The sequence below is a fragment of the Petaurus breviceps genome, unplaced genomic scaffold (assembly GCF_028583685.1).
Source record: "Petaurus breviceps papuanus isolate PSGF00001 unplaced genomic scaffold, PetGlider_PUasm1.0 90977, whole genome shotgun sequence".
Lineage (NCBI taxonomy): Eukaryota > Metazoa > Chordata > Mammalia > Diprotodontia > Petauridae > Petaurus > Petaurus breviceps.
This window is the reverse complement of record NW_027187391.1, coordinates 48,589,991-48,609,952: the sequence shown is the minus strand read 5'-3', so window position 1 is coordinate 48,609,952 and position 19,962 is coordinate 48,589,991. Positions and strand designations below refer to the sequence as shown.

The 19,962-nt window shown below is 36.7% G+C and overlaps 1 protein-coding gene across 1 annotated transcript in view; it reads right to left on the bottom strand.

The window, feature by feature from the left end:
• The window catches only part of POPDC1 (popeye domain cAMP effector 1), a 136,679-nt gene that overhangs the window by 50,403 nt on the left and 66,314 nt on the right, over positions 1–19,962 (bottom strand). Inside the window, exons 6-9 of the mRNA XM_069077134.1 lie at positions 8,229–8,465; positions 6,248–6,372; positions 2,605–2,792; positions 1,797–1,905 (exon numbers count right to left, since the gene is read on the bottom strand). Coding sequence (XP_068933235.1) covers positions 1,797–1,905; positions 2,605–2,792; positions 6,248–6,372; positions 8,229–8,465 — 659 coding nt within the window. The remainder of the gene's footprint in view (positions 1–1,796; positions 1,906–2,604; positions 2,793–6,247; positions 6,373–8,228; positions 8,466–19,962) is intronic.

Sequence of the window (19,962 nt, the reverse complement as noted above, 5' to 3'; positions counted from 1 at the left end):
GAATCAAAACTCTTTAACTCTCATCTTTTCAGGAAGAAATAGCTTAAGCTAATGGAACAAATTACTTTCAGGAGGGCAGGGGAAGGGGCAGTTTTAAACATTTTAATATTAACTACTCCACTATTCGGATGGGTAGGAAGTCAGTCAACTAACATTTATTTAGGACCTACTCTGTGACAGGCATTGTGCTAAATGTCAGGGATTCAAAGAAAGACAAAAACTTTCTCCATTCTTGAGGAAATCACAGTCTAATGGGGAAGACAGTATGCAAACAACTACCATGTTTCCCCGATAATAAGACACTGTCTTATTAATTTTTTTGGAAAGAAAAACACCAGAGGGCTTATTTTCAGGGGAGGGCTTATGTTGTCCTGCCTCAGCTCTCTTCCGCGGCACTGCTCTCAATGGCGCCAGCAAGCAAATCACTGGGGAAGAACAGGATGACGCGCTCACTGCTGCAGCTCTGATTGGATACAGCTCGGAGCGCGGCGTGCGTTTCAGGTGGGGCGGGGCGGTGCATACAGAGGGTACCGTAATGTAGCGTGTAGTGCAGGGGATCACCTTCACTACAGTAGCAATCTCAATAGGGCTTATTTTCTGGGGAGGGCTTATTTTAGAGGAATCTTACACAGTAAGGGGAGGGCTTATTTTCGGGATAGGTCTTATTATCAGGGAAACACGGTATGTATGTACAAAGAAAATATATGTTGGATGAACTGGGAGTAGTCTCAGAGGGAAGGCACTAAGGTGAGACTTTAGCAGTGACTTGACAGTTCCTGAATCTCTCTTCCTCAAAAACTCTTTCCATAAAGTTCCAAAATGTAAAATTTCACCAACACCCATTATTTGACCTTTTCTTCCCAGTTACCTCTACATAAAGAATTATGCTACCCTGTTCCATTACACTGTTCCATACATATTTCAAGACCCATACTTTCCATGGGATTTAGCCCACTCATAGCTTAGCCATTTCTAAATCTCATACTTTACATCTTTTTCTTGCAAGATGATAAAATGAAAAGAGTAACCACACTGATGAAATCACATATCTTTCTTTTTTTTTCCTTTTTGCTTTTTGGAGGGCAATTGGGGTTAAGTAACTTGCCCAAGGTTACACAGCTAGTTTTTGTGTGGGTGTGTGTGGGTGGGTGTTAAGTATCTGAGGCCAGAACCGAACTCAGGTCTTCCTGATTCCGGGGCCAGTGCTTTACTCACTGTGCTACCTAGCCACCCCAATCACATATCTTTCAAAGTATGAATGAATCAAAAATTATCACTTGATCAAGAAGGAGAACATCAGCTAAGAAAAAAAAAATCTTCACTATTTTCCTAGCATTAATGAAATAATGGTTACTAGTGAAAATAGGTCAGCATTTTTTTCCTTTTACATTAAAAAAAATAAGAGAGTGCTTAGGAATGAGATGGTTATTTCTTTCTGAGGACACAAAAGAAATTAAGCATACTGATCTGTTCACATAAAAATTTTCACCACTAAAAAGAAACTCATTCTTAAATGTGTTCATTAAGTATAAGAAAAGTACACTATTCTCTCCTCAATAATAAGGGTTTTCAAGGTTCCATTAAGTTCTATAGAACTAAAGCAATTTGTAGTTTTGTCTGTAAATGGAAGTCATTGATTTTAAGTGAACTCCGTACCTATGTCATAGATGTTGTACACTGATTATTCATAGCTAGCATTACTTATGACCGTCTATTTGATTTTCATGGAGTCATGAGACAGTTTTGCAGTTTTCTTTGACCTACATCCAGTTATTATAAATCACACTGAACCATACCTGAAATTTTTCACCCCGGTTCATCTGTGTTGATCGAAATTCAGGGGAATCTATAAAGGCACAGGGGTAAATATTATGCAGAAAATGTCCTCGATAGGAGACCTTCATTCTGATGATAAAAATATTTGTTAATAACACACACATAACATTTTAAGAACACATGGTAAAAAGGAATTTAATCTGAACATTTTATATCCTCATCACTTTCTGGGGTTTTGAAATTGTTTTGTTTTTGAAGGCTGACCACATATGCAAGACATATCTCAGTGTTCTCACTCAATATCTGGACAAATATTTAACCAATGAAATTTCTTGACATCACTTTCTGGAGAACAGAGCATCTTTCCCAAAGGCAGAATCCATTGTTGATGTTGTGAGATCTCAAGTCATGGTTGTTTTTACACAATAATTTTAATCCTATGATGTCTGGCATCATTCTTAGAAGTTGTATTTCTGGAAGTCACCAAAAAATAAAACAACTAAATTTGCTTTCTACCCCCACCAGAGGTAACACTTACAACACCACATCAAAATTTAAAAAAAAATCTCTCTTTCTTATTCTAACTAAAATTTATCATTATCCCTAATAGAAACTGTGATTCTGACCCTCTAATGATAAAAGGCAAAAAAATTGTATATGGAGAAATAACCATCTAACAAACAATTGAGAATTCTCCGAATTCATCATGATGTATAGAAATAAATTCTAACAACCTCCACCAGTTAAAACAAATCCAATAATTGTCACCAAATATTACTATTTTACTGCTCTCTAAAATAAGACCTTCAGTTTTCATATAGCACCTACTTTCCCTTCAGTAAGATACTCAGGCGGTCATCCACGGATGTTTTATCCTCTGCAGCATAGGTCTGGCCCTTTTTAAGGGTCTGAATATTGCAAAACTGTCCAGTTAATCTTTTGAACAATTCTGGAGGTACACGCAGTGGTTCAAACATTCTCCGGTATACACCAGTGAGTTCCTTTTCAATCTTTATCTGGAATACAAAGAATAAGGATTAACTGAAAAGGTTGATTCAGTAAATATAAAAGATCTGTCTCTATATTCTCTTCTTAAAGGGTAAACATATTGCTAATTTATATCATGGATCTTGCACTCATCTCAAGATGAGAAGTAATGAAGTTGATTCTATTTTAGATTAATTTAAAAAATAAGATTTATTGATGCCTTTTGTTTTTGTAAAGTCATTTCTGGATATACAACCTCCCCCTTCTAACAACACTCAGACTCAGAATCAAAATATTCCTTGTAATAAAGGGGAAAAAATTAAGCAAAAACAGCTGATACTATGTCTTTTGCTGATAACATAGGCAATATTCTTGCCTATATTCCACTTTAGGTAAATATTTTCACTGGAATTGAACAGTGTAAATGCATAAGAAAGTCTTTATATTCTTGACTTCTCTTTGTATGGGTTGTAAAATAATTGAGTTTTTGTCATAATATATTACCTGTTGCCATATAGCATAGCTGCCCTTCCTAGTTCTATCAAAAAAATGCTGAAGCTTGCCATGATTGGAATACCCTTTTTAATAGTGTGTATACATTGAAAAAAAAAATAAAACAAAACATTCTCACTTTTAAATATTGAATAAAGATTAGAAACAGTCCACAAAACAGTCACTATCAGAAAATATTCAGCAGTTTACTAAGCATAGTCTGTGGAGCCCTGGGATGTCCCCACAGTCAAAACTATTTTCATAATAATACTAGCAATAATACCAGTTGCTTATTAATACTAGTAATAATACTAGTTGCTTATTAAGTTATTCTTCCATTTCCAACTATTTATCTGTATGAAGTCAGATTTTCTTTATACACTTCAATCAAAGTACCAAATCACACAGAAAGCAGAAGTAGATATGAGAATCCAGCTTCTATTAAGTCAAACATTAAAGACATTTTCAAAAACATGTAAAACAAAGCCACTTTTCTCACTATTTTGTTTCAGAAAATACAGTTATTTTTCATAAAAACTATTCATATTAACATATCGTGGGTATATTATCACTATTTTTAAATGAATTAATATTTTAAATGTATCTATTTTAATTTTCAATATAGTAAGTATTAATAGGCATAACTCACATAAACAAGATCTTTGGAGTATCCTCACTACTTTTTCAAGAGTGTAAAGACGCTCTGAGATCAAAGGGTTTGAGAACCACTGGCCTAGAGAACAGCTAAGTTAAGTGACTTGCCCAGGGTTACACAGCCAATGTCATAGGCAGCACTTAAATCAAGGTATTTCTTAATTCCAGGGCAATTCTTTATCCACTATTACTCACTGTCTGTCACTTGCATATCATTTTTGCTTTCATTACTTGCAAATATGTCGCATAGGCTATTATGGTGTGAGATATAATACAATGCAATATAAATTAGTGTAGTATAGCATATCATAATATAATTAATATACTATACAATAATATATGATATAAAGATGAGTGATCTTTGGATCACAGATTATTTAATCTTTATAGTTCCTCTATATAATTAGCAGTGTTTGGCACACAAAAATACCTAATGAGGTTTATAAACACTGGTTATTGGAAAAAAGCCTTCCCCAAACCACATTGTACAATTTAAACATGTCTATTGTTTGATTATTCTCTGACCTGAGCTATTCTCCCTCTCTGTGAGGTTTGTATTCAGTCAAAGGGCCACGCTTGAGAACTAATAAGGTCACATGTGGCCTCGAGGCCACAGGTTTTCCATCCCTGGCTAACCCAACTCTTAAGAGCATCAGAGAGCCTACAGGGCCATGCATCTACTGAAAGTTCTTGAGGACTTCTACCTTTTTGCTTTTCTGAATTCCACTTTAATGAGGAGGCCCACAGAAATTAGAAATGCCCACTAAAGCAAATTTATATTGACAATATTAAGAATCATACATAGAACTATGATATCTGGCTATGCTTCTGAGAAGTAGCATTGTCTCCAGTTCAGCTTACAGACGCATGCCCCTGAAGGGTTTCCTGAATTTCATGGCTCTGGGATTAGGAAATGTCTGGGAGTCCTACAAGGACTGGACTTCAGTTCACTGAAAATAATTGGAGATTAACCCATTTCAAAGTTGCTAGTTACATTTTCCATAGGTAAATCACTTAATTTCTCTGAGCCAGTTTGTTCAACTTCAAGTTAATGACATCTTGGCAAAGTGGAGAAAGAGCCAGCTCCAGAGACCTGGGTTCAAGTCCTGCTTCTGACACATACTGACTACTGGACCCCGAGAAAGTGATTTCCTAGGCCTGTCTCTAAGTTGCAGACCAGATATCTCCTGCAGCCTCACCATCACCATCACCCTCCTCCATGGCCTCACCATCATTCAAGTCCCAGTTCCAGTAGCCATTCTCAGAGAACCTTTTTCTATGAAGCCAGTCCCCATTTTAATTCACCTTTCCCTGCCTAAATTCCTAGTCCATAATTTAACTCATAATTTAGCACTTCAGGGAATGTTATCATTTTGTGCTCTAATTGTATTATTTGTGTAAGTTCAGTCTTTCCAAGAAGAATGTGAGTTTCTTGAAAGCATTCTGTGGGCAACACTCTCCCATGCTGGGTACAGGACAAGCAACATCAGCCATAGTTACTCTTTTCCATTATATCTTTGGAATCATGTATTCTTACTCCCATCAAAAATTTTTTAAAAAATACGCTAACTCATAATGTAGAAGGAGATGTTAAAAATGATATTTTAAGAACAGCTACCAGGATAACAGGACAACCAAATTTTAAGCACAGGAGAATAACTGAAATAAATATTGCCTTAAAAGCATAAATGCTTTTGTGAAAAAAGATCCCATAACTAGACATCATATGATTGACCAGCTGTTAGGATTGCTGATTCTCAGTCGAATTTCTCTTAAATGAGAGAGGTATTCAAATGTTATTTGGGAAGGTTCATATACCCACATTACTTAACTTGTAATTTTTATCTTGCTCCATGAATTCTAAATAAACTTAATTCGTTTGCACAGAACTTTTGTCTGTGTGTATGTGTGGAGGGTTTCAACTTATGATTTGATTGGTTTGAGGAAACTCACTCTGGCAACACACACCGGTAATTATTTTGCAACTTAGGTTGTTAGGGAATTGTTGGTCCATTGAAAAGTTAAATGATTGGCCCAAATCACACACTAATTTGTGCTAGAGGCAGAGCTTGAACCTAGGTCTTCTTGACTTCAAGGTTGGTTCTCTATCCTCCGTACCATGCTCTTTTTCTTGACACTATAGGTTCCAAAACTGCAACTTCTTGTAGGTTCCAAAAATGTTATGTTCATATGTGCAGAAACAGAAAATCTAACTAGAGAAGGTAGTGTATGGAAGAACTGAAATTATCAGAAACTCATACACAGACTTGAGAAAATTCCTGTCCAAAACTCACATTAAACTTACATGCATTTTTAACCTGTGAGAGGAACTACATACCGGTCTCTTTTTATACAGCAGGTACAGAAAATGCAACAGGTTGATAATTAGGAATGCAGAGTTCCAGATCATTATATCCAAGGCACACCGGTAGAGTGTAGCCCAGACAATAAAAAGGGCACATCCTGTCAAACAATGAATAAAAGATAAATTATTACAAATTTCAAGTCTAACTTCAGCATATACATAAAATACTTTCTCTAATAGGAAATCACACCTGACAGATACTTCTAGATCATTTAAACATTGTGGGAAAGTGAAACATTACATTCATTTTGTTTTGTTTTTCTTTCTGCTGAGAAAATGCCCTAGGAGCCTTCTGTTTAAGGTTCTGTCTGATTCTGAATGCAAGGATTTAATGAACAATTAAAACTTCCAACTGATAGAACTGGAAACTTAGGGAGATACCTATTAATGGAGGAATTGCTAAACAAATTATGATATATGAATGTGATGGAATATTATTGTATCATAAAATGATGAAAGACATGGTTTCAGAGAAATTTGGAAAGACTTGCATGAACCAGTGCAGAGTGAAGAGAACAGAACCAGGAGGATAATATTTACAAAAACAACAACATTGTAAAGCAGACAGCTTTGAAAGAAAAGACTTAGCACTCTGATTACTGCAATGACCAATTATGATCCCAGAGACCTCCTGACAGAGAGGTGATGAACTCAGGATCCATAGCAATATATCATTTTTCTGGACATTGCCAATATAAGAATTTATTTGCTTGATTATACATATTTATTACAATGGTTCTCTCTCTCAGAGTGAGGTAGAAGGAAAAAAATAGATTTTTTTAATTTAAAAAATTCCAAATTGGTATAAGACTACATTGCTATCACCATATGACAAGAACAGAGGAATTCTAATTCCCAACAACAATAAACAAAAATAATTCATTTGAGAATTTCATCTGACATTTTTTAATATCATTAATAGGACCCAATTTATGGTGTATGTATAAAATAGGTATGACCCTGGTCAAGTCACAATGTCCAAAACTTTGTGCAACTCTTACAATGTTCTATGTCAATTCTTTCCTAACCTGGAGTTACCTTTGCTAATAAATTTACCTATACTAATAGGTATATTTGCCTATTAAAATAACCTATACTAATAAAATTACAAGTCCAATCCCAAAAGTTTCCTTAGTGTCCACTCAAAAATAACAAATGCAGATTCTTTTCCCCAATGCCTAAAAGAGTCATTCAATTCAAACTCTCTAAGTTTTGGTTTCCTTTTACATAAAATATAGGGACTGTACTAGATCATTTCTAAGAATTCTTCTAGCCCTAAATTCTATAATTCTGATTTAATATATACTTAGCTTCATTTTAAAAAAAGACCTCAGAATTATTTTTTCCTTTTTTATAAGGTTAGCTCATGGACACCAGACAAATAACAATAATAGCAAGATTCTCTGTCAAAGACCACAGAATCTTAGGACTAGAAGGGACCTTGAAGGAATTCTAGTCCAGAACTTAAGACAAGAAAGGGAAGTGGCTTGACTAATGTGACAGAGGTAATGACTGTCAGAGTCAGGACTTGAACTCAGGTTTTCTGACTCCAAATTCAGGGCTTTTCTATCACATCACACTAAAATTGATGCCCTGATTCTGCCTAATACCCAGATAACCAAGTCAAAAAATGTTTCCCTTGCATTGTTGATCCTGAATAGGTAGGTGATTCAGTCCTCCACTTTGTGTTACTGACATTTGAAACACTGACAACAAGCCATCAGAAAAAGTATATAATCATAGATGAAAGTATGGAACACAGCAAAATAAAAAGAACACATGTGCCTTTTCCCAAAGGGATAAAGCAGTATGGAGGGCCCTAACCACCTCAGAAATAATAAAGCCTTTAATTTCATTTTGTCATATATAAACCTGACAAAAAGATATGATAAATTGATCATGCCATTATACTGAAAGGAAATAATGAAAAAAAAACAATATTATTTTCTCTTACCTATAGTTAACAACCCTCTAAGAAATATCATATGAAGAGTCAACGTAGTTGGAATAACCAAGGCAACTGCAAAGCAGATATTTGCTACATGGAAAACCAGATGATGTATCTCTCTCCAGTTTTCACAAGTGGTTTCATTGGAGGAGACAGGCATGAGGTTTTCGAATTCGGATGTAAGACTTCTTGTTGTTAATTCATTCAATGAACTGGGATCTGTGTGATTCATTGTGAAAATTCCTGTTAAGAAAATAAATAAGATCTGAATGCTGATTGAAGCAAACCCCTTTCTTCCTCTCTTTTTTGTTTTGTTTCTTCCTCCTCATTGTTCATTCCATTGGTTATAATTCTTCTTTACAACTCAACTAATGCTTAATGTGAAGGTTTTTGTAGAACCTATATCGGATTGCATGCTGCCATGGAGCGGGAGAGGCGGGAGGAGAGGGAAGGGGAGAAAATTTGAAACTCAAGGGACTGTGGAACTGAATGTTGTAAACTAAAAGTACACAAATTTAAAAGAAAAAAAAATAAGAAATGGTAAAACTTAGTTATGTTATTTAATACTCCACAAGAGTTCCTTGCTTACTTAGCAACAAAACCATTGGTTGACATTCATAGAAATAAGTTATGCCTAATTTTACTCAAATGATTTTCTTGAAAAGTTTCTTAGAAGTCAAATTGTTATAAATGAAGTCATACTTCAAAATCCATTAAGTGCTTCAATTAAAAAGAATTCCAATCATCGTTATTCTATTATAAGTACCCAAATTAACTATAAAGGACATATGAAGAAAGACACTATTCTGCATATAGAGGAAAAAACTGATAAATAGAAGTGTGCATAGAATAATTTTACATATATATATATATGTATGTGTGGGTGTGTGTACGTATTTGGTTCTAATGGTAGCCATCTCTAGGGTGTGTGGGGTGAGGGTAAAGAAGAAAAAAAAATTTACACAATAATTTTGTCATATATTTGAAAGGAACAGCAAGTTGTCCACAGAAGATTTGCAGTTTCGTGTAATCCACTTTTTTATTGTGCTGTTATGGGAATGCCTGTTTTATTCCATTAATTAAAAATAAAATAAAAAAAGAATTCCAATTATAAATTCCAATATAAAAAAGAATACTAATATATTCTATATGTTAAAAATGAATCCTTATAGCAAATCCTTCTATGGAATTAATATAGTGCAAGCACCTCCAAAGTACATTTAATTATTTAATTTCTTGAATTATCAAGGATCTTTGATTTCATCAGTGTGGATCCTTTTAACTGTGCAGCATGAAGCCCTTATGATGCATTAGCCAGGGGTGTTCATGGGTTGCTATGGCCATAACACTTCTTCACCTGAGGCTAACCTATCAGTAATAAGCCTTTGCTCACTTAGCCAGACTGGTCCTTGGAGGACAGACATACAGTTTGGCCGTCACTGGGTCCAGGCTTCAAACCCTTCTACCTTGGAGGGACTTGCTAAACATTATATTCCATTGACACTGCCATTAAGAACTCAGGATCACCTCCCTGGGCAACTGGAATGGGACTTTAATTGAGGAAGTTACAGATGAACTAATGGGGGTAAATAAAAGAAACTCACTTATCATTGGGAATATAAATTCCAACTGCCTCATTTTTGCCTAAACTGGGGTATTAATTATATCCAAAAGTACTAAAAGGAGGAAGGAAACAAGTATTTATTAAATTCCTACTTCATGCTAGAAACTGTGCTAACTGCTTTACAAATCTTATATCATTTGATCTTCACAAGTCTGGGAGGTGGGTGCTATTATTATCACCCCCATTTTATGATGAGGAAAACCGAGGCAAATAAAAGTTAAATAACTTGTCGAGGCTCACATGGGCAGCTAGGATGAGTGGCAGATAAGAGTGCTGGGCCTGTAATCTAAAAGACCTAAATTCAAATCCAGCCTTAGATACTTACTGGCTATATGACCTTAGGCAAGTCACTTAACCCTGTTTGCCTCAGTTTCCTCATCTGTCAAATGAGCTGTAGAGAGAAATGGCAAACCACTCCACTATCTTTACAGAAGACACCCCAAATGGTATCACAGAGAGTCAGAAACGATTGAAACAACTGAATAACAACAAAAAGGGTCGCATACCTAGTATCTGAGACTGGAATTGAATTCAAGTCTTTCTAACGTTACACTCAGTATTCTATCCTCTGTGCCTAAAAGAGAATTTAGATCTAATTTTGCACACAAGCTATAAATACTCTTTTTTCTTTTCTTTCTTTTTTTGCTTTTTTTTCTTTTTGGAGAGGCAGTTGGGGTTAAGTGACTTGCCCAAGGTCACACAGCTAGTAAATGTTAAGTGTCCAAGGTCAGATTTGAACTCAGGTCCTGACTCCAGGGCTGGTGCTCTATTCACTGAGCCACCTGGCCACCCCTCTTTCTTTTTTTTTCCTATAAGAGAGGGAACAATATGAGTCTGTACTTTCACTGGTGTGTAGAAAACCACTTTTTTCCAAACAGAATGGCAACTGGTCTGTAACATTTAATCTCAGAGAACTACCTAGGGCATTGAAAGGTTAAGTGGCTTTTCTATAGTCACACAGCTGGTCTATATGAGGTAGGATTTGAATCCAGGACTTTCTGTCCCAAGGCCAAACTCTACAGTATAGCAGTACTCTGCTTCTCTTATATACCACATCTTGAATCCACAAAAAGTTCATGACAGGCAATAATAACAAGGATAGATATAGGAGTGAGCCACAAATTTGTTAATTTATTACATAATTAAAATAAGTTAATTCGCTGGATGGAGAGGGGGAGACAGTGCAGTTGCAAAAGGTTAATCAACAAAGTCCCCTGGTTCCACTGGTTGCAAACATTATAATATTATATAGAAAAAGAATAAAGGCATGAAAGTTCAGCTTCAAATGTTTCATGTGATCAAAATACCTTTATTAAATTATTTTTGAAAGCAGTATATTTTTGTAAAGGCAATATTATTTTCTTATTAGTTCATGACCCACAGATGATAAAGTAATCTCTCTGTCTCTCTCTCTCATACACACACACACACACACACACACACACACACACACACACAGCTTAATTACTATCATTAAATCTTGCTTCACTTTCCAGGTAGAGATTTCCCTATGTTGTACTTCATAAATTAAAAACCATACTTCTATATAGTGTAGCAGGATTCCTTTTTCCTGGGACAGAGGTGGTAGCCTACAGGTGGACAATTAGGTACATACAGTCAGACACATCTTTATATTTTTTATATAGTTCTTTGTTGCAAAGGGGCTTGACTGGGTATGGAGGTAGGGAAGTCACTGGAAAGTTTAAAAAAATAAAAAGGAGTATCAAGGAAACAACTATTTATAAACAAGGACCTATGAATTATAAAAGATATAAATTGAGTATTAATTTAATAAAAATTCTAAAATGAGAACAAATTTATCTGTAATTGGAAGTCTATTGATGTGAAAACTTAGAAATTCCTTTTTGGAATCCAAATATCTTATTTTGGTATACATTATATTTAATAATTTTTTAAAAGCTTATATCTTTACTAATTAACTAGATCAAATTAATTTCCAGCCTAATACTACTTTGTGTTCACTTCTCAGTTATCCTACTATTTATTTAAATACTCCTACCTTTAATAAATACGGTTTGGAGAAAATCTTTGTGGTTGGTGCTTGCTTACATAAAACTCAACACCAAGTGGCACCATTTTCTGAGTCCTTTATCATTTGAGTTATTCCTCCTTAACAAAAATATTTTATTATGAACTCTCTGAAACTTGATCCATTACACAAACTACTTGGCTTTAAGGGAAAAAACCTAAAATATCAATGTAACTGTTTCAGAAAAGTAATTACTCAAATGAGAAGTTTATAGTATTTCATTAGTTTATAATATCTATTTCTCTGTTAGACAACTTTACCGCTTTCAATTACTGAAAACAAGCAAAATAAAGATTTTAAGAGGTAGAGGAATTAGTACAAGTTAGGTATGCTGAACAGTCATGAGCTTATAGTCAGAGTTAAATGAAATTTTTGAAGAATTCCACATTTTTAAACAACATTTCCATGAAACAAAAGTATTTTGGAATCCAACTTCTTCACTTAACAGACAAGTTACTGAAGAATCATTAAGTAGACAATATATATTTTCTAGAAACACCATTTAATTTCTGCATTGTCCTAAAGATCCAATATCTAATGGTACTAGCAAAAGGTTAGTGCTGACTTACCCAATAATTTGCCAGAAAAAAGAAAATAAGACATCCTAAAATCCATCTACATTTAAAGTTCATGTTAAAACCAATGTATCCCTATTGAGACTTATTTAGTGACTTATTCTATATTATAATTCATTCATGAAACTAATGTTTTTTGATAGCTAACCATACCTATACGCTATGTGGAATACAAATAATTCAGTTCCTTTCACTGCAATTCAATAAACATTTATTGAACCTGTACTGTCTGCAAAATATTATGCCAAGCTCATGGAGAAAGATAAGTTCAGATAAGATCCCTATCCTCATGGAACTTACTGTCTAGTAGAGGGATAAGAAACATGAAAATAACTAAAATACAGGATAATCCCATTAGAGAATCACAAAACATCCAGCTGTTACAATTTGAGAAAGAAAAAAAGCCTGAGGTTAAATTCCAATTTCTTTTCTAATTACTAAACCTCACAGTACATAAATTAGTTCTGATCACCCCAGGAAGACATATTAAATATGCTTGACAACATGAGTAGTAGCTGATGGAGCATTTCCTATTAGCAAATCCTCCCCCACATTAGGCTTAATATTCCCTGAATAATCATTCTTTTTAAAAATCCCAAAGGAAAAAAAAAAGACATTCACATTCTAGCTACAGCTAACGAGAAGTCAGGAAGAGTCGAAATGTTTTTGTTATGATAAATAGTTTTTATTCAAATATTTTTTGATAATATTTTAGCCTACTGATTTCTTCCTACTGAATTGAGGACAGGGAAAATTGTCAGCCACATTACTATTGATCGCTGTAGCTTCCTGGTGGGCATCCTAATGATTTCATCTGTCAACAAAACACATAAAGTACATAAAGAAGATCAGATTCTATGCCTATAAAACTAACTGAATCAGATGACTGGCAGAAATGGGCCTTTTCTCAAGTAGAATCTCAGAAGGTCTGGTATGGAATTCTTAGTAATGTTACTTTTAAGCAGTCAATGATATAGTACACTATTTACTTAAATATAATATTTAAAACATACCTCTTTCATATATATATGTATATACATATACAAATACATATTTTAAATATTTGGGGAATCAGCTAAAGTTGTAATCAGTATCCACAGCAACAACAAAATATTTAAAATTTCCTGAAGAGGTGCTTAAAGCCATATTTTTTCCCTGATAAATTAACATTATAATACAAATAAAAATTATATTCTGACTCCAAAGTGTGTCAACTAAACCATTTAAAATTTTCCTTCTTGCTCTAAATTTTCATAAGAGTTCTATGGAAAACCCAAAGTAATTAATATTAGTAGTATACCACAATGTGCAAATTTACAATGCAATTATCTACTGGTTGATGGGAAATGCAAAATCTTTCATAAACTGTATAAAATTATACAAATATGTTCATAAATACCTACATACAAATAAAATTTAAATACATTTGTTAATATATTAATAAATTATGCAAAATTGGAATAGCTCATATTTATAAGTGCTTCATAATGTTCCAAGGGCATTCCTCCAGATAACCTTCTAAGGTTCACATATTCTTCATTCTAATTCCTTTTACAAATGAAGATGCTAAGGCACAGTGAGATTAAGTGACTTGCCCAAGGTGACACTGCTAGTATTAATAATACAGACATTTCCATAGTGCCTTAAAATTTGCACAGCACTTTTAAGGGCACTATCTTATTTAAAATGCACAGCAACCCTTTCAGGCAAGTACTACAGGTATTATTATCCCTTATTTTACAGGTGAGGAAGCTGAAGCTCTCAGAAGTGACCGTGTCAGGAAGGAATGTAGTCTAGACCTTACTGATTAGATTCAGCATTCTATCCACTCTCTCAGGGACTCCTAGGAGGTCCCTGAGATCACTTCAGAAGGTGTGCAAGGTCAAAACTAATTTCATGATAATACTAAGAGATTTTAATGTCCGATACAGCAAATATAGATAAATACAACCCACATAAACAAAAGCTCTTTGGAGGGTCCTCAATAATTTTCAAGAGTGTAAAGGGGTCCTGAGGCCAACAAGTTTGAGAACCACTGCACTTTGCCAAACTGGCTCTCAAGTATTAAACATCTTAATATATTATTTGGCAACAAGATATTCTTTTTTTTTTTTAGAGAGTATGGACACAAGTGAAGCTGAAGGAATAATAATTTTGAGTGAATACAAGTGAAGTCAAGTCAATAAATATTTATGAAATCCCTATTGTGTGTTGGGAGCTAGATAGGACTTTTCTTTACATTTCTTGGGTTTCCTGTCAACCACCAAAACAAAAGACATGATTAAGTATATGGTATGTGTTTAGGGATGTGCCGGAGTATTGTTTTTGGCTCTGACCTATGATTTTTATCAGCTTTGGAAAAACCTTGGTATGGAAACTCCCTCTATTGATGGAGATCAGATACTTCACAGTAATTTAGTTATATTACCAGTAAGCTGTAAGTTTTTGAGCCCAGAGACGTGAAAATACTAAAACCATGGTGCTACTGTACCATAACTATCTTACTAAGCACATACCAAATAAGTTTCTGTTACAAAAACATATGCCCTAGAGAAATTCCATGTTGCCAGCTGTCCATAAATACTGAACAGATCTCTCAGTTCCCGGTTTACTAAGAGGGCAATTTAAAAGTATTTAAGGAAAACAGAGCCCCCCCCCCCCCTCATCGTTCCTTCTGCGTCTGACACATATTACATTTTCAATTGTTACACATAATTGTAGTGATTAATTATTAAAATGGAAGACTTGAGGAAGGAGAATTTATTAAGAAATTACCACCATCCTATTCATTTTTAAGTCTCTATTACAATAAATTACCTGCTTCAATCTATTTACTTTTTTTTTCAGTTTTATATCTGCTATGCCAAATGATATTGCTAATGAGGAGAGAAAAAAAACCCAAATTACCCCTAAAACTGAGTAAACACAAAAACCTAAAGAAATATGGGGATGGGGAGGAGAGACCACTTCGGATCCCTTTTGCCAAAGTTTAGGATTACTTGTTTCTCTTTGAAAGTTGAACTAAATCCTGTACACCTTTCGGAGGAGCTCAGGGGCACTGCAAATGGTATTTTACTGCTGAGAATCACTGTGCACCTGTTCCATTTTTCAGAGGAGGCCCTGAAGCTTCGGTGCGTAACCTGTTACTAAACACCTTCAAAATTAGGCCCATGGAGAGCTGTTTCGAAGGAAGTTTTTCTCCCAGACGCAAGTTCACCCAAGATCTAGCTTACCTTGTTCCATTCGAAGGCAAGCCTAAATACCTACTTCTGATGTTCCTTTCAACTATGAAATTCTGATTCCTGGAGGGTGAAATTGCTACTGTTTTCCCCCCGACCTTCAGTTTTCCTGGACCCTTGAGGGACGGAAGAAAGAGCAGCTGGAATTGGCAAAGCAGTGGAAAACCAGCTATTTCAGTTTGGCCAGAAGTCTTTCCATCTTTCCTGGAGGGCTAGACTAAATCCCCTGGCAAATCCTCCCTGCTCCACCAGACCTCTAGGATGAAACAGTAGTACTTTCAAAAGTAGGGGTTGAAGAAACGATTAGGTGCAAGAGACCCAGGATGGCCATTAAGTTGAGCACGATAGCCAAAAGGCCATATGTTTAGAGGTCTAACCCATTTTACAGGGGAGGAAACCAGGACCATTGCTCAACAAAATCCTGCAAACAGTGAGGGGCAAGCAAGGCCTCTGTCCTGTGACATTTTAGCCTGCGGTGATTCCGAGGTTACCCCCTAGGAGTAAAAGACACAGGTTAAATGAGGTGCCACGAACCCAGAACTGGGGCTGTGGAGCCCAGCCAAGGGCTGTCGGCTGCGTCGCGGAGCAGGGGAAGGAAAGAAGGGAGCAGAGTCCCCAGGAAGGGCAGTCTGGGGCATGGGCAGAGCCCTGGGTGGGAAAAGGGCACAGCCCTGTCCTCTTGAGGCCTCGGAAAAAGTTACTCCTTAAGCCCCTGCTCTTCCAACTTTCGCTTCCAATTTTCACCCACAAGATGCAAGGTTCCCAATACCCCCCAGCCTCGGGGCAGGGGTGGGAGGACATAGGAGAAAGGGACTGAAATTGGGGCGCTTCTCTCCCCAGATCAGAAGCTCTTACCTTTCTCTCCCCGCCACGGACAACCGAGCTCACATGGGCCAAAGTTTCTCCCAGAGCAAGCGAATCAAGCGCTCCCAGGACTTGGAGCGCAAGGTTCGGCGCTGGCGCGGCGACTCCAGGGGAGCTTGCAGGTGACGGTCCCCAGCCACTCTACTCTGCTCAGCCCCTTGTCTCTGGCCCCAGCCCCTGCTCCCAGCCGCAGCTAGAACTAAAATAGGCATCGGAGCCGGGAGGAGGTGGCGGCAGTGCCCGGGCACGGACTGTCACGGCGCACGCGCCCCCCAGATGCGTCCACAGCTGCAAGTGCGGAGCTGCTTGGCAGGCGGAGACACTGAGCCGGGCCGCTTGCTCAAGAACGGCTTAGAGAGAAGGACAAGGGGAGGGAGCTATCCAGGAGGAGTGCCTCAGAGGTATCCGGCAAGGGCGCAAAGGTTCTCTCACCCGCTTTTCTTTACTGGGATTCATTTCCCCGCTCCGTTCTGTTTTCATTTTTGTTTCAGTATCAGAGAAATGACAAAAACGCGTAGCCCCGGAAGGCAAAATTTGCGGCTGCAAGTTTTGTGACTTTATTGGTTTCGGATTTGTGATTTCATAGATTGATGGAAGTCTCTCAGTAGTTGCAGATCGGCTACCACTATTGACTTAAAGGTAAAAAAGTTTTCTCTGGCGATGCTAAGAGAAGTTAAAGCACTTGTCCATGGCCAAATGGTCTTCTGAGAGGCAGGAATGAAATCCAAGTCATTCTTACACCAAAGCTGCCTCTTTAAGACCAAGTAACCAAGATATAAACCTCGAGGTGTGTTTCTTTCCTTTCTCACCTCGTGATTTACTTTGAGGCTTCCACCTTTCCCTCCAGCTCCATTGACACCATTTCCTATTTTTGCCCAAACTCCTTGCTGAATCCATCATAACTCCTTCTGAGAGCCATCTGCAATGAAGTCCCATTAAAGTATTGTTTGGAAGCTTAATAAGCTTACTTACATAAACGAGCTTTACATGAATAGCCTAGTTTAGTATACTTTTTTGATTCAGCTTCTTAGTCCTCCATCTCTTCCAAGATGCCTTTAGGTAGGGCTAAAAACAATTTAGAGAAAGAAGGCATAGGAAGATCCTAAATTTGGAGCTGTGGAGGAACCCCAGAAATCATCTAATACAACCTCCTCATTTCAGAGATGAGAAGACTAGAAAGGTCAAGTGGCTTGCCCAGTCACACAGGTAGTAAATAGAAGAGAAGATTTGAAACCAGATCATCTGATTCCAAATCCAGCACTTTCCCCCACTACAATCAGAACACAACTCAATAAATTTTTACTGAGGACCTACTATGTGTCTCTCCACTGTGATTCACTGCCTCTCAATGTAATATTCTCCCTTATCAACCAATTGTTTATATGCCATTTGATACCAATTCTGGGTGAGTCTAGAGCAGAACAGATTCAAAAGAAGGTTCCACAGTTCCTTCCGTCCAGGGTGAAGGCCAAAGATCATTGCAGCCTAATAATATTAATGGTGTTTACTGTACCATAGGGACCGACTAGTAATTTACTGCAATTTTTCACAGTCAGACAATTCTGGAACCACAGTTGGGACTAGGCATGGGTAAGATAGGTAAAAACATGAAGAACATAATGAGAAACACCTTTCCTTATTAATGATTATCAATATTATTGACATTGTTGCATTACATCATTAATTTTTATAATATATCAATGCCACAAAATTCCATGAGACAGAGATATTTATTTTGTGATGGGTCATTTTCTTAAAGCATGATTAATCATGTCATTCTCCTTCTCAAGAAGCTTTGGTGGCTCCAGGTTTCCTCTTGGGTAAAAATAAGCTCCTCTGCTTGACATTTCTCCTCCTCCCCCTCCTCCTCCTCTTCCTCTTCTTTCTCTCCTCATTCAACATACTCCATCATCCATCTATGTATCTTTACACAGAAAGTCCCTGTGCCGGGAATGAATTAATTCTCACCACCACTGCTCCTTAGCATCGTAAAGTACCTCAAAGGCTCTGCTCAAGGGCTGCCTCCAACATGAGACCTTGCCCCACACCTCCCAGCTGCTAGAACTGCCCCCTTTTAAATTACTTCATATATATTTTGTATTTGAGTATGTTTACACATTTTGTTTTCTCTGGTAACCTTTAACTTCCTTGAAAGCAGCACCAAGCACAGAATAAGTACTTATAAATGTTTGTTGACTGACTGATTGGTGAGTCAACTGTATATGTGACAGTGAAGGCTCAAACCCTCTGGTAGACAGTAACATGGAAAGGATTACATTTTTCTAAGACATGGGAACATACTTTTCAAACCTTTTACAGGATAAACAAATGTCATGGATTGGCACTGTCTGGAACATTGGAGGAAGGGCGTGGGGTAGATGAGAAAAGAATAAGGGAGGTAATTTGATCTTGAACTTTCTTCCTGGACCATTTCTTGAGCCCAGCCCCAGAATCCATTGGCAGAACTAGGGTTGTAATCTAGAGCAAAATTTCATTGTAAGAAGTTAAAACAGCATTTTTCAGATAGTTTTTTTTTAATAATTTTGTTGAGACTACAGGAGGCAGCACATGAATGGGAGATTGGAAGGAAATTTGAAGGTGAGAAGGAAAAGACAATAAATAAAAATTCACTGACCTCGGTAAAGGCTGAAATTATATATGCTGGTCCCTAAAACACATTGGTTGGTAACACAGAAGTCTAGACTTAATATTTTTAACTTCCCCTGATATTATATAGAACATATATTTAAAAAATCATTAAAAGATGCTGACCCAGGGATACCAGAACAATTCTCATAAAAAAAAATAGCAGTGTGTATGTGTATTAGAAGCACAGTGGCATGGTGGATAAAGAGTCAGTTTAGAAGTAAAGACAGACTGGCCTCAAGTCTTTCTCTGACATATACCAGCTGTGTGACCCTAGATAAGTAATGTAATTTTTCAGTGCCTCGGGCAACCCTATAAGACCATAAACTGTGGACAAGTTGCCTATTTTCATTAGTGGAAGGAGTTTTCACACTGGGACTTCCTTTCACTATTGAAATTATAGGTCCAAAGCACCATTCCTGCCAACACCCACACAGAGGTACAATGATACTTTTCGTTCAAAACTGTGATAATTTTTGTGAGGAAATTCCTGCTATTGATGTAGGTAGGTACCTGCTCTTCAACTTAAGGTCTTGGACAGTTGCCCAGGGACAGTGAGGGGTTAAGTGACCTGACCAGAGTCACAAAACCAGTATGGGCCAGTGGTGAAACTTGAACTCAGGTCTTTATGATTCTTGATTGCTATCTATGGGCTATGCCCTCTCTATGTCTCTGACTCATTGTCTCTCACTCTCTTTATCTTTGTATTTTCCTTCATCTCTTTCATTCTCTAACATTTGCA